The sequence below is a fragment of the Carassius carassius genome, chromosome 25, assembly GCF_963082965.1.
Source record: "Carassius carassius chromosome 25, fCarCar2.1, whole genome shotgun sequence".
NCBI classification, from domain to species: domain Eukaryota; kingdom Metazoa; phylum Chordata; class Actinopteri; order Cypriniformes; family Cyprinidae; genus Carassius; species Carassius carassius.
Window position 1 is genome coordinate 22,626,200 of NC_081779.1, and position 16,335 is coordinate 22,642,534.

The 16,335-nt window shown below is 35.9% G+C and overlaps 1 protein-coding gene across 2 annotated transcripts in view; it reads left to right on the forward strand.

Moving 5' to 3' along the window:
• LOC132104426 (gamma-aminobutyric acid type B receptor subunit 1-like) overlaps window positions 1-16,335 on the forward strand; it is a 127,214-nt gene that overhangs the window by 28,066 nt on the left and 82,813 nt on the right. For both annotated transcript variants that reach the window (XM_059509892.1, XM_059509893.1), the window contains exons 2-6: window positions 5,866-5,949; window positions 11,294-11,358; window positions 11,686-11,824; window positions 15,944-16,129; window positions 16,230-16,247. In XM_059509892.1, the coding sequence (XP_059365875.1) occupies window positions 5,874-5,949; window positions 11,294-11,358; window positions 11,686-11,824; window positions 15,944-16,129; window positions 16,230-16,247 (484 nt within the window). In that variant the 5' untranslated portion in view covers window positions 5,866-5,873. The remainder of the gene's footprint in view (window positions 1-5,865; window positions 5,950-11,293; window positions 11,359-11,685; window positions 11,825-15,943; window positions 16,130-16,229; window positions 16,248-16,335) is intronic.

A 16,335-nucleotide genomic window follows, 5' to 3' on the forward strand; every position in this document is an offset into this window, starting at 1 on the left:
TTAAGGGTGCTTAGCTTACCCTCTAGCACCCCGTAGAACCAGGCCTGCATTTACGCATCCTCAAGTTGTTCAAAACCTTTATGAGTTTCTTTCTTCTGTTGAACATAAATGAATATATTTTGAAGAATGCTGATAACAAAACAGTTGATGGTAGCCAATGACTTTCATAATGTTTTTTTTTTTCATGGAAGCCAACCCTTACGAAAGGAAAATATATTTACCAATATATTTCTTAAAATATATTGTGATATATTGTAATATATTATTTTCCCTTTTTATTTTCTAATATATTATATATTTGAATACATTTAATAATATATTAATGATACATATATTATATAATATAGTGCAAAATATACAAATGATTGCCGCTTTCAATATATTGCAATATATTGGAAAAAATAAATATATATAAGAATATATGCCTAATATATTACATATTTTCCAATATACTGCAATATATTTTTGTTTCATAAGGGAATGGCTATGGGTGAACTATCACTTTAAGTATACATATTACTTCTCTAAGGTACTACTATGCACCTTTAAATAGTAGATAAGGGACAAAGTTGTCCTTTTAGTGTTACAGTGATAAGCTGCTATATACCCAAAAGGTACCATTTTGCCATTTTCTTCTGACAGTTTAAGCCATCCCCTTTTTAATTCACACATTTCATGCTAATTTACATGCTTATACTATTTCTATGGTGGGTAATATTAGCTGCACAGGTGCAAACAGCTAATCCACATATTCTCGCTAGACGAGGTGCTGAGGAGACACTGCGGCGAAACCTTCGAGTTCACTCATCACCTCTGCAGTCAGATGGGTGAGAGGGTTCTTTTACAGAGGCGTGGGGGAGACAGCGTGTCACCGGGGGTTAAAACATCAAGAAAGTCTGAGAGCAGTCAAAGAGCAAACGGAAGGAGGGTATGTGAATGGTTGCCTGGCAACAGAATTAGGCAGTTTTCAGCTTTGGTTTCTAGTCAAAAAGAGACTTGCTTTGCTTTCAGTGTCCATATAGCGATAGTCACCTGTCATTTACCGAGCGAATGTGGATGAATGTGTGCGCGCCAGGGCTGTACCCACCATAATCAAAAGCAGGAGAACGTTTACACCCCAGTTTTAGATTAGTAGGCAAACAGTATGTCTTTTTCAGTGACCAATGCCTAAAATGGTACCATTGGGTCTTATAAGGTAGTGTAAATAGAAAATGTGCAGGGGTTATGGCTGTGATTTTAGCATTGCATTGTAATCAGGCTGCACTAGATACACTATAATGAGTGTGTGGTGTGAGAAACCGTTTGAGTGAAAGATTTGTTGTTTTCATGAGACAAGCCAGTTAGAAAGATGGAGGGGGGAAAGATTGAGAGTAATTGCTCTGTAGAGAGATAAAAGAAGACAGAATAGGGAGGAAGGAGAAAGATAGCAGTGATTTTGGAAGGATGCAATAAAAGAAACAATGCTGGCCTATGAAAAAGCAAGCCAGAGAGAGAACATGTAAGAAAGAGGAGGAGATAGATGAGAAAGAGCTTGCTACCAAGCCATCAGTTTTACGGTTCAGGTGGAGTCCTGTCTTCATGCCACTGTCAGACTGTGTGTGTTTGTGTGTGTACAATACTTCCACCCCGCACTTCAAGCGCTTTTCATTAGCTTTATTGCTCCTAAATGTAATCCACAATATTATGCCTCACTTTGGGCCAATTCTTAAACATAATTACATGAATTACTACTTTACTATTATTACTATTTCAGAATGCATTGTGATAAACTCTGTGAGAAAAAAATGGTGGATGAGTCAAGAAAAAAATACATATATTTTATTCATTATTGCATAGTATTGATAAAAAAGTTAAATAAAATCAAAAGTGTACGTTTTAACCAAATATTTAGTGTGCTTTTAATGCTTATTAGAGTATCCCGTTGTTGCATGCTAACCTCAAACTCTCATGTGCTTCACGTGAGGAACTCTATGGTTTATGTAGAGGTAGGGCTGGGCGATATACAAAAAAAAAAAGATATCTCGATATTGTCAAATTTTTTACGATATTTGATATATATCTCGATATGTTTGCATTTAAATAATAAAAAATAAAACATGATTTTCTTTTGCCCATAAAAAAAAACCATTTAGATTAAACAGCTAATTTAAGCAGTTAAAAAATCTAGACCAAGAGATCACTTACTGCTTTTTATTAATGAATACATGTAGGCCTATATGTAACTGAAGCAGTGCAAATTAAGTAAGTTACAGAAAGTGCATTCTGTCAACTTTTTAGTGCATGCAATTCACAATTTAAACTATGCAACTGGGATAAGTATTTTATTTTAATTTTTTAACAAGTTTTTAAGCTAAGAACACAAGTCTGTCAACTGTCTGTGGTTTTAAGAGAAGCTCTGTGGCATGAAACTATGTTCTTACTGACACTAAAAACCCTCTTAGATGGGGAGCTAGTTGCTGAAGCACATAGCTATTTCTTATATATTAATATATATCAATGAATACCAAAGACTTTTGCATTCTCTCTGTCTATATTATGGAAACTGGTAAACATATCAGTGAAATTCCCCAATAGTAATTCCAAATGGCCATAGCCTATGTTTCTCTATTCAAACATCAGCGGTCGAGTAAGTGCATTTATTTTGCGATCACAAATGCAAACAATACAGTTGAGATCTCACGACAGAACACAGACCGGCTGAACTACGCTTTCATTAGATCGCTCAATTCCAGCTTGTTAGTGTTTTCAGATTATCGTCGGCGGCTCTTTCGCAATGAGGAGTGAGCACGTGCGCATGGTTGCCAGATTGCTTAAAATAAGCAAACACTGGGCAGAAAATGTATCCTTGTAACAGTGGAGCTCTGATTGGGAGATTTAAACTCTTGTTATCTGGCAACCGCTATCATTACAGCTCTCGTAGTAGAGGGGCGTAGAGCAGTCAGCAGTTACAGGTTCCTTTCGGCGCGTTCTTTTGGGAAAGTATGCTTGAATTTGAAATTTTCGATATTCCCGATATATTCAAATTGTACATCGTCGTCAAAATTATTCCGATAGTATCGCTAATATTCGATATATCGCCCAGCCCTATGTAGAGGGTTCTAAATCAGTCACTTATGTGGTTAGATTTCTATTAGGATGATGCCTTAGGGCCCATTCACACAGGACACATCCTAGCATCCTAGACAGAGCGTGACAGAATTGAACAGAAGTCACTTTTATAGCAGCATTAATTCCCATGCACCTTTGCTAATGGGTATCTTACTTGACATCAAATACTTTTGGCAATTCGTTTTTCTGGCATTTTGCTATTTATAATGCGTGCCGTTTTAATGAGCTGATATCATTTAAAAGACTACATGAAATATTTGTATTTTTAAAATGTTAATACGTCACCCTGCGGGACCATTTAAAATAAAACCATTAAAAGCAAAAAGTGTTTTAAAAATGATAATAAATGGCTTTCCTAAACATACTTTTCCATACACTTTTGTATAAGTTGAATCTAAAATACCTATATTAATTAAAAAACCTCATGGACATCAACTACCCAAAAACACTTGAAATTCTTATGCGTAAGCAGTGCTCATGTTCATCTGATTGTGCCATTGTTTTAAAACCGACATTGATTTACAGTGCTGCATGGTGTAAACTATTTTATCTTGACATCTTAAAAATTACACCCTTGTGGTGTGAGACGTGCTGTAACGGCCAAAGATGTTTGCCAGTTCCGTTCTTCCCGTAGACCAACAATCAGTGCAGACAAAACACAAGAAAATGTCCTGTGTGCACAGCCCCTTAGAAGACAGCTGCCAATGTAGGCAGTAGACAGCAAGGGAGCACACTAGCTCTCTTTATCTCCCTCGTTCTTTTTTTTTTTTTTCTGCCAAGGCTGTACAGCAACTCCATATGTTCACTGCATTCATGAAAATCATTCCTTGTGCTGCCTAAATCCACTAAAGTTAATCCTAACCTGCCTTTCATGTGAAGACCGTCTTTATAGTGCTCTGCGCTCCCACGACGGAAAGCCTCATCTGCTTTTATAGAGTGGGATGAAATGTGTTATGGCTCATATTCTCGTTCATACTCCTCTGAGAACAGTTAGAAGCCGTGAATAATCTCTTGAAATTGCTTCCATTGTGATTACAGCGCAGGAAGTGTAAAGCGTTCTGGTTGAGTCGAGTCTTCCTGCTTTGCTACCTGTATTTCAAATGAGCATATAATTTGTGTGAAATTAATTTATGTAGATTAGTCCTAGTTGATTGTTGGCTGTCTAATCAGATTGTGTGTGAGTGAATGTGAGCATGTGTGTGTGCGTTGGCACCAGTTCCTCATATGAAGCCGGCGGTTTACGTGCTCTACGTCTCAGATTTGTCTCTCTATAGTTTTTCAGCTCTTTGAAGCACGTTTCTCTTTTGCTTCCCTGCAATTCCACACTCATTACAGGGGCTCATGAGCATGAAAATGCCCTGTTATTACATATTGCTTTCAATGTTCCTTTTTAATGTTGTCAACAGGGTTCAAAATTTACACTTGCCAAGCTCCAACTGCAAGAAAGAAAAACAGCATTAATGAATTATTCGCCAGCTGTTAGAAAATAACACAAAATTACAATTTCATTGCTGGAAGATTTTCTTAATTCAGCCACATTTCATACACAGTATGTCTAGTTATTTTGTTTATTTTTGTTGAATGGAAATCAGAATCAACCGTCATGCATATCCGAGCACAGCATTAAGGGATTTTGTTCCTGAATGAATCAGAGTGGTTTCTGAGTCACTTAAGGGAATGATTCACTAACTCACTCATAAAGATAGTCGCTTGTTTGTACCCAAAAAAACTGATTAAGTGAAAGATAAACTGACTCAGTCATAAAGTCAGTCATCTGTTTCATTCCTGAATGAATCAGTTGAGTTAATAATTCAGTAAAGTGTAAATAAATACATTTGCTTCTTTTGTTCCTGAATTGAATCCGTGTTGTTGAAGGAATTGGTTTGAAGGAGTCAATAATTTAATGACTCACTCATAAGACAGTCCCTTGTTTCGTTCCTGAATGAATCTGTGTTACTGGATTAATCATTTGAGTCAATCATTCAATAACTCCTACTCTGAATGAGTATTGTTAAATGAATCGGTTGAGTCAATTGCCTTCTTCTGCCTTAACAATGTAATATACAAAAAGAATCACAAAAAAAAAAAAAAATCTATCGCGAACATACATTGCATTTAAAATATGTTATAATTTTAGAAAAGCTGCTCAGCTAATTAAATTCAAGGCTTAAGTGTATGTTGTATATGTATCTCAGTTGCCATACATATGCTGCTACAAATAAAATAGGACCAATGTCATCTAAAACAACACTAATAAATAAATACCCATTGACTGAAAAAACAGCTATCATTCATCTTGGCCTCCCTCATCTACGCCAGGCGTGAAGCTTGTTGGCGTGTCTGAGTCAGAAAGCAGCTAGGCGGAAAGGGAATATTGATAGGGAAGGTTGGGCAGTGCTCGCACCTTGATGCAGATATTAAGCAGATCTGTAGGCTGAGTAAGGGAAGGCACCCTGCTGCGAGTGACTCATTTGGACAGTCGTGGTAGACTAACTGTGACTCTCGAAGAGGAGATCAGCTGTTCAGAGATTTCAAAAGGGCCGTATGTCCGCAAATGCCTTTTCTGATGTGTTCCTCACTGCCCTTCTGTTTCTTCGCCCCATGCCTCCTTTTCTCAACCTCCACCAGTTTCCTTTCTCCTCTCGTCCTTCAGGAACCCCTCTCACACGCATCTCTCCCCCCTAAACAATCACTTTCTCCACCCTCTGTTTTCACAGTCTCCTCTGATAATGCCTCTCTCTTTGTCTCATTCTGCAGGTGGAAGAATGGCCCTCTGGTTTATTCTGTCACTACTCCTGGGGTCTTTTTCACTTGCTGTGGCCTCACGTAATACAACTGCAGGTAATAGAGAGAGAGTTGAAGCCTGTTTGTGAGAGCTTTGGTGTGTATGTGTGTGCTATTTTTTTAATATGTGGATTTGTGTAATTTAAAAAAAAATGATTATTTCATCTGTATTTCCTGTTTTTAGTTGTAATTTGTGTTTTTTATATATATATAATGTTACATATAGGAATTAATTTGTAATATTATATAAAATAAATATACTTAACAATACTATTTTTTGTAACATATTAAAGGGATAGTTCACCCAAATATGATAATTTCCCCATGATTTACTCTCCCTCAAGCCATCCTAGGTGTATATGACTTTCTTCTTTTAGATGAATCCAGTCAGATTTATGTATATATATAAATGTCCTGGCTCTTTCAAGCTTTATAATGGCAGTGAATGGAGGTCGAGATTTTGAAGCAAAACAAAGTGCATACATCCATTATAAAAAGTGCTCCACATGGCTCCGGGGAGTTAATAAAGGCCTTCTGAAGTGAATCCACCCACTCCATGCAACATAAAACAGGTTTTATTGCACAACTGATATGACTTTAGTATTGTTTATGTATTAAATGTGACTCTGGACCACAAAACTAGTCATGCTTTTAAAAATTTAGATTTATACGTCACCTGAAAGCTGAATAAATAAGCTTTCCATTGATGTATGGTTGTTAGTATAGGACAATACTTGGCTGAGAAATCTGGAAACTGAGGGTGCAAAAAAATCTAAATACTGAGAAAATCTCCTTTAAAGTTGTCCAGTTGAAGTTAGCAATGCATATTACTAATCAAAATGAAGTTTTGATATATTTATGGTAGGAAATTTACAAAATATCTTCATGGAACATGATCTTTACTTAATATTCGAATGATTATTGGCATAAAAGGTAAATCGATAATTTTGACCCAAACAAATGTTTTTTTTTTTCTTCTTTTTTTCGGCTATTGCTACAAATATACCCCGGTGACTTATGACTGGTTTTGTGGTACAGGGTCACATATAATGTTTATATTATGTAATATTTATTAATATTTTGAATTTGCTACTTTATAAAAACATTTCATTTTGTAATTTTGTTATGTGTTTTTATTATTATTATTATTATTATTTAAAAAATATTTCTATCCACCCTTTTTCTACAGAGCCTAAGTATGTTTTAAATTATGGGAGGCACTTTGGGTTTGGGGAAGTTCCACTTAAAAAGACTAAAACAAATAATTTCACTAAAAAATAATCCTTATTCGTCAGTTTGACTGAGGGAGCTATACATTTTCCTTCATATTCTATTTTTAGATGTCAGGAAAATAATTTAAAGCTTGGTATTTTAATGGTTGAGAGGGGGTAGAATAATGTCACCTCATCATACCCGGTTTTTGAAAATTCTTATTATTCATAATTGTTCACATAGAGCAAACAGTTAGCTGATTATTTACAGTTTAATGGAAGTTAAGCCTATATTTTAGGTTCTTCCAGTTCTATGGCCTGCTGAATAGTTATAAAAGCCTGTGGAATATCCCTTGTCATAGTGCATCTCCTGATCTGTCATTATAAAGTCACGCACATACACACTGCAAAGTTTTAGGAGCGATAACCTAACAAAGCAATAGCTATGTGTCTAGTGTAGGGCTGTAGCTATCGAATATTTTAGTAATCGAGTATTCTACCAAAAATTCCATCGATTAATCGAGTAATCGGATAAAATGTGTTTTTGCTTAATTTAAGTGCAATATTAATTATGCAAGAGAAAATAAGACTCCTGGGTCTCTTAAAATGAACAACTAAGTTTCCTTTTTTAGAAAAAAAATTTGTATTTTTTAAATGCATAGAATGCAATGCATACATCAAAAATAAACATTTAATTATAACCCATTGTTTGTCTGTCTGTACTTGTACTGTGAACAATGACAATAAAGTTGACAGATGAATTAAGTGCATTTAAGTGCCATACAGTTGGGGTTTAAATAAAGCATTTTCTGAGATGCACATTAAACATTAAAAACATAAAACATTAATTTAATTTATCTTTTAATTATTGAAAATTCAGCAAACTTAACTTTTGGGAAACAAAGGATTTACTATTAAAAATAAAACATGGAAGAAATGTTGTGTGATTAAACCTTAAAAAAGTAGTACGCCTTTTTTTAGTAGTAGGCAATGTACATTCTGCTGTACAATAGTAATACATATCTGGCAAATTTAAACTAAACCGGACTTTTATTTTGATGGGTTGACGTACCTTTACAGTCCTGTGTATGTGATGTGACGCTAGTTTTACTCAAATCAAACGGTCAAATGCTCATGAAGTGACTGTCAGAGCAGTTCTGGAGATGTTGTTCACGTCTTATTTAGTGAGACAGCAGACGCTGAAATCACCGGAGCGTCACGCGCGCTTCAGTTAGTGTAAAGTCGCGCTTCTGCTCCATTCATTAACACAGACACACAGAACATGCAGGATTCATATTTAAATAGACTGCCCCGGCTTAATATTTACAGATATTAGTCCATATCGTGATTTGATGTAAGTGTGTGAGATTTAAAATAAATTAAAAGAGGCTTCGAGGCAGAGGAATTTGCCTCGATCATTTTTTGTAATCGAGTTACTCGAGGAATCGTTTCAGCCCTAGTCTAGTGGTAGTAAACAAGTAACATGGAAGCCAACAGTTTAACCTAATAGGTGCTAACTATTTTTGACATTTGACATTAAGACTAACGATGGAGATGTATTAGTCTACTGAGGTACCAGGGACCATGTTTTGTTTATGCACTCACAGATTTCATGACACTTTAGTTGTTACTTCCTCATGCGTTTACAAGGAAATTCAATTGTGAGTTGATATTTACATTCATGTTACTCAAAGAAATGTTTGCAAAAAATCGCAAATATTTGCTAACGTCATATCATTACAGACTGCATGATAATGCCACAGCATATGTCTGATCAGGGCGATAACTGCCGTAGACATTGATGGGGGCTAATCCCCCCAAACCATTTTCTCAAATATTGCCTATTCGAGAGAGAAAAAGAGAGAGAGAGAGAGAGAGAGAGAGAGAGAGAGAAATGGAAGTTGCATGTATTCACGTCAGTGCGTTTATCTTTTTAGAGCAGCGATTGTGAAACAGCGATTGTATCCTCTCGTCGCTGGAAAATATAATGTAGCAATTCAGTATTTAAACTGTATTTAATAGAAGTCGTGGGGCAGCGTTGACAAGTTTATTTTCTTCGCGATGTGTGAGCTGCGTGTTTTTCTGATGTGTGTGTGTCAGTAAGCAGCGCATTAATACAGAATGATAATTAAAGGCTCTAATGCACACCAGCACACCAGTTTATGTGTGTATTGTAAGAGCTAGACGACGACTGATGACATGTGACGGCATAGTAGCGGGGTCCCAATCCTTAGGGGAATATTTTCTCCCCTACCCCTTGACACTCTGTTTCAAGGAACAAGGGGTAGGCGGAGGGGTAGGGAAAGGGGAAGGGGTATAAAATAGAATTGGGATTGGGCCTTACTACGCATGCGCAAGGGTTCCTCAACTGTGTGCATACATCAGTGGAACCAGACGATAGGCTTAAATATTTCCCAGCTTGACTGTTAAAAGCAGATGATTGGCTTTCCAGCAGGAGGGGCGGGACATGTGCATACAACCACCACCTTTGCCGTTACGGGTTTTCCTTATATAGTTGTATTGAGGATTGAGGAAGTGGCATGTCTCTTATAAATTGTCTCTGCCTTAACCCATTTAGTTACCTTATACTACCCAGTACTTTCTTGGGTAAGTACAGTGTAAGTATGCTGTAAGTACACATACCTTAAAATAAAGTGTAACTGTAAGGACATGGAACGTGTAACAAGGACGCTATATTACAACCTCGGATGTGTGGTATTAAATTGTGGTTTGTGGGCGTTTTCTCTCGGCTTTTTCTTTACGGCCCATTCCCACGGGGTGTCGGCGTCAACGCCTCTCCTTTTCTTTGAATGGAGTAAAGTCCAGCGCTGGCGAAATGAATTGTGGCTCCGTCGCGTAGCGTTGGGGCACTTTTCAACTTTTCAAGCGCCAACGCAGGCGTCCTCCAATCAGATCGCCTCATGCAAAAACCGTAGCACAGACGCTAGCCAATCACGTTCATGCAACACAGAAAACTAATGTGATTGGTTGTTGTCACTATGATGGTCACGTTAGCGCCAAGCTTCAGAAATGCCCTCCATCAAGCGTCAACGGCGACGCCTCGTGTGAATGTACGTTACCAACTATTGTTTTGAAATGTTATTTAATACAAATGTAAGATGTTGCATTTGTACTTTAACCCTGTAAAACCTTATGTATAAAATAATAGTATTTTTTTATGAAAAAAGATTATTATTATTAATTGTTAATTATTATTAATGTTTTGAATTAGCAAATTTTTATATTTTCAGCTTTCATTTTAATTTGAGTAATTTTGTTATAGTATGTGCTGTAGTCATTTTTTTATATTACTAGATGTATTATTTAGTTTTAAATTATTTCTAGTTCAGTTAGTAGTTTTCTTTTTCACTCCCTGTTAGTAATTCAGTTTAAACTTAAACTTATTTCAGTTATTTGTAAAGACAGCATTGCAAACGACTCTAGAGTCTCTTCAAAGCTGCGAACAGAGAGCCAATGGCAGCATTTGATTTCGATAATGCTGCTCATGTTTTTGTCCCTAAAAATGCCCTCACACACACAAAATGACACTAACAAACACACATGCACGTGTGAACACACAAGTGCACGCAGTCACGCTGGTCTGTCTTGCCCCTGGGCGCTGGGTTTGGCGATGACTGTAATTATAGCTGACACTGACACTGTAGGTGAACCAGGCTGTAATAACAGGCTACAGCAAGGCCGCTCTTTCATTCTGACAGCAAATCCACAGCATACTGAAAAATTTGTGCTCTTGGGTTTACTAGTACTATATATGGTTACATTTGTAGCTTGTGATTACAATAGGCTCCACTGGTGAAGCCACTGTGAAGGTAGTTGAATTTGAAATGTATTGTCTAAGGAAATGGAGGATTATATATATATATATATATATATATATATATATAGAGAGAGAGAGAGAGAGAGAGAGAGAGATCCTATTTAATCATAGTGACAGGAATAGCATATTGTATGAATAAAGGACTCGGGCTTCAATGGGGCTTCTGTCATGGCTGTCTCTATTGCTTCTGCTCACATGTTCAGAAAGGAGAGTCCTCCATCTAATGGACAGAATGAGTTTTGCAGTTTGTGATAAATGGTGGTAGCAATTTCTGAGTGTATTAGTATTATTTCAAAGACATCCTTCAGGAAGCATGATTATCTTTTGATTATTTTCACATCTTTTTCATCAGGTTGTGCTATCATTCGCCCGCCAAGAGACGGAGGGATCAGATACAGGGGTCTGACACAGGAACAGGTGAGAAGATTGAATTTATTAGTCATTTATTATATTAAATATGTGTTTCTGTGTGTGTCTAGGGGGATAGATGTGACAAGTGTAAACTACTGTTTAATTTATGTTTTTCAAAAATCACCAAGGCTGCATTTATTTGATTAATTGATATTATTACAATTTAAAATAACTGTTTTCTATTTTAATATATGTTAAAATGTGCAATTGCATCATTACTCCAGTCTTCAGTATCACATGATCCTTCAGAAATCCTTCTAATATGCTGATTTACCGCTGATTTATCATTATTATCAATGTTAAAAAACTGTTGTGCTGTTTAATATTTTGCAGATCCGCAGTGTTCAGGTGTTGCCGGTGGATTATGAAATCGAGTATATCTGCAGAGGGAACAGAGTGATTGTGGGACCAAAGGTCAGGAAGTGTCTCCCTGACGGCACATGGACTGACCTGAACCAGCGCAGCAAATGCTGTATGTTCAGCGCTTCCTTTTGTTATCTGCAGAGGTCTAAAATGTGTCTAGATAAAACAGACTTGAGTGAAAGCGAATTGTTTGCACAATACTTTTTTTTAGCTTTCTGTGCAATAACTTTATATGAGAGCCTGCTGTCAAGTTCATCCATTTTAACAAATAAAAATAATTAAAGCATTGCTTTAGGTCAGTGATGTGATGCCATAAACATTAATCTGTGAGCTTCATATCTTGTAAGATCACTAAAAAAAGAGGAACGTTGTGATGACATGCAAATTAGGTCTAAATGAACTAGTAAGCAGTGTAAAGTATATTTTTTGACTTGGATATGTGAAATGTGTATTGAAGAAGTATTTGATTCCATAGATCCATTGTTATGTATAAGATCCAGTTAATTATAAATATTAATTTATATTAAACACTGTTAAATCCAGTAGTCTACCTTACTTAGATTTAATTAGTTATCTTTACTTAGTTGTTATACCTACTAGGTTTTATTAAGTTACCGCTACTTTCAAGGCAAATAAAAAAAAAATCTTACTGTTTTGAGTGACATTAATAAACCAGTAAGAGGAAGCAGAGCACTAATATGTTGCTAAAGAAAAGAAAAAGAGTCTTAATAGACCATTTCCACCATGTCTGCAGTTATCTTTCACTAGTTGCATTCACTCGTTTCCCAAAGTCATTTTGAATGTTGCATTTTGAATGCAATTGAAATACTTGAGAGAACATCACATAAGCTAACTTCATTAATTGATATTGATTTTCCTAAAATGGTTTTTTATTATTATTAACTCACCATTATAGTGATAAGTGTTTCCTTTGGTTGGGCACTTGGAACTTCGTTTATGTTACTATGACTTTAATGACTATTAATGCAGCAATGCGTCATGAAATCAGAGTTATTTGATTTCAAAAGATTAATAGTAATAAATAGGTTGTTTTTAGAATGTGAACTAGAGCTGTAATCGGGCCTTAAAAGTTAGGCCCGACAGGACCCGAGCCCGACAGGTTTTGGCCCAAGTCGACAAATAAATTTTGATTGACACTTTTTTTTTAAAGCCCGAACCCGTTTACGGCCTGACATTATTCAAGTGTGCGCACACACACAGCTCTTTTTCCTTTTGTCAAGAATGAGTCATTTATACGCGTTTTAACATAATTTATTCATAACTAACGTAGACTATAGGCCACTTGGAAGTTGGAATAAAGAAATAAAATAAGTCCTCTGTGACATCGTAACATCTCAGCACTCTAAATAAGCATAGGCTCATTTAGCCTATAAATAGACCAACGCACCAATAAAACGAGTCTTTTTTAACAAATTAAATTAAGATAAATTTTAAATTAAGATGGGTATTTGGCAATAATGAAATTAAGATAAAGGCTCCGCTGGATTTGCTTCGCCACTAGCAGCTGACATTTAATAAAAGAATAATGCCAACATTAGCGTAAATACTCTGTCCACATTATGCATTTAATACTAAATGAATATTTAGTTATCATTTGAAAAACCTTTACTCACAGAGATTAGGCTAAGCCTACATGTTTTAGTGGAGGAAAATTATTGAACCACTGTAGATGGCTTCCGCGCGTTCCTGCGCTCACTGATGGTGCGTCATTATTCACTCATTATTCTCATTATAAACATGGTCAAAACTTTTCCACACTTCAGACTTTGCTTTAGTTGCCGGTGCAACCAAAACGTAATCGTCAGAGGCAAGCCTCCGTTACACCTACTCAGCATCCATTTTCGCATCTTTCTTCATTAATCGAAACACATTACATGACCGCTCGTTTACCTCACAAACCGGAGCGTAAACCTGAGCCCGACCCGAGCCCGTGTAAGATGATATAAATTAAGCCCGAACCCGACCGAACCCGTCGGGTCCCATTGGGTCCCGCCGGGTTCGAGCAAAGATCTTCAGCTCTAATGTGAACTATCGTCTAATTAAAACACTGGTGTATTTCTTTGTATGTGTTTAAAAAATGAAATTTGTGTTTCAAATTTCATTTTCATAAATACCTTGATATGCTTTCAATTGGGTTTACATAATCCTTAAATAGTGTGTGGTAATATGTTAAAGTCACACACATACTGAAACATCCAGCACGTGAATCGCAACAATGGTACAATTAAATTTAATTTACTTTCATTAATTGCAACAATAACCATTTTATTTTCTCTTTTTGTTGTGCTACTACAATGTGTACTGACACAAGACAGCAAATAAAATTGGCAAATAAAAACAACATCTGTAAAACAAAGAAACTGCTAAATTTATTCTGCCGCAATGCATTCTGGAAGTCAGTGAGTAGCTATACTAAGTCATGAGTAAACCTAAATGAAAGGATCAAGAACCCCCTACAGTTCTTTAATTGCAGTTAATAGAACTCTCGTGTAAGTAAACTATACTAAGCAATTATCAGTACAACATAACTTCCTTTTTTCAAGGCAATCGGTTTGCATGCTTTTTATAAGTAAGCCCAACTAATTCAATTTTACAGTTTATTATATTACTATTAGTTATATATACCATTATGCTATTTATTAATATATTGAATAAGCTTTTATTTTTATATTTACAGTTTTCATTTTTGTTTAGTTTAAGTTTTAGTAGTTTTGCTATGTGTTTGTCAGTTTTATTTAATTTTATTATATTTCTTTTTAGCTTTAATTTTTATTTATGCAATTTTATCTATGCTATCGTTTTAGTCTGCATCTACATTCACCCATACTCAGCACATGGCCTAGTTTTCTACATTTAGTTAGCTAGCAGCTCCGACAATTTTACAGGAGCTTTTAATATTAATACAGCTCATCCAGTAGAATTAAGTTTAATATATAATTTTTTTTTGTTGAATTCATAAAAAAAATCTGAATACGTCTGTGCTTTAATTTTGAAGAGATGTTGAAGAGCAGAGCATTTAAAACCAGAATGTGCATTAGATCACGCAAAGATGGCACCAAAGCCTACCATCGTGCATGTTGGGTGATAAATGATGTAAAAAGTAAATGATGTAGGTGATTTTTCACTGTTTTGGTGTGAACAGTAGGAAACCTGTTTATCAGGAAACCAGACAAACATGTCTTAAAATATCAGAAAATATGTTTTTTTTTTTGTAGCAAGTCACAAGTGTGTTTACCTGCCCTATCTGTCTATTTCATAACTTCTCTTTGACATCTGTTCTTGAATTAACCTAATTAAAATTACCATACATTAACAATACCTCAGAATGAAGTGACTAATGATTATGGTGATGTTTGAAATGGAATATTAGCATAATACTTAGTGTAGCCGTTTTCAAGCTGACTCTGTGGAAAAGTTCAGAGAAAAACAGTGTAAAAATAAATAAAAAATAATATTAAATCAGTAACTAAATAATTTGGTAAATATCTAAAAAAATTTCAAAGAAATAAATAAAAATACAATGCATCTAAAAAAAATAATACTATAATCATTAGAAAATATATACACGAAAGAAATGTAATATTTTCTAAATAATGTACACTTTAATTTTCACAGTCTGTATAGATATATAGCTGGCTTTTACATTTTAGGATGGGGGTCTCTCGCATTAAAATGATCATAATTGGGTGTCTGTGGCATATAAAACTTCTGGATTAGTGCATAGTGTACAGTATAAACTGTTCAGTGGCTGCTATTGTAAGAAAAGCAGAACACAGTGATAAGCATTTCAGACCAAAGTGTGCTGTCACATGACCTCATTAATTCAGCATCTATTTCAGAATCTTAAATCCGCCAAGAAGGTGGTGTGCAAAATTGCAGCTCATCTAAATCATTATACTAGGAAGGTCAAGCAGTGTTGCATTGTGGGATATAGTATCCCATGAAGTGTGCACTCATGTCTGTTGCACTTATTTGCAGATGGAGGACCCTTAACTTTTAAACATTAGTGTATCCTGGAGATACAGAAGAACAAGCAAGTTTACAGTCTGCTTACATGAAACATAGATCCTAAACAAATATAAAACACCTTTTAGCATCACGTCAACACAGCGATTTTGAAGCATCAATGAGGTGTTGAATGATCAGTTTGTGAAAAGCATGTATTTGTATAACTGACCCTTCACTGTGGTGTGTCTGTGCTCTTCAGTGCTGCCGTGTGCGCGGGTGTGGACGTCTCTGGAGAACGGCCGTGTGACGGTTCACCCTCCAGGCCCAGCGGTGGAGGGCACTATACTGCACTACAGCTGTCTGGAGGGTTTCATCCTGGTGGGCAGAAACAGCACTCAGTGCACTAAGCTGGGCAAGTGGGACTCACCCAAACCTGTCTGCCACTGTGAGTGCCTGTGTGTTTGTCTACCTTCAAACTCAGAGCAGTTTTATATTTTATTCATTACTTATAATTCTGTTTCTCTCGTGTTATGCTTCTAATGTAGATGACAGACATTATACAGGTAAGAATGTTTTGTGTTCTTATGTATAAGACCAGTATTGTAATTACTGAGGAGTCATTGTTACTTTGCAATAAACGAAATCTTTATA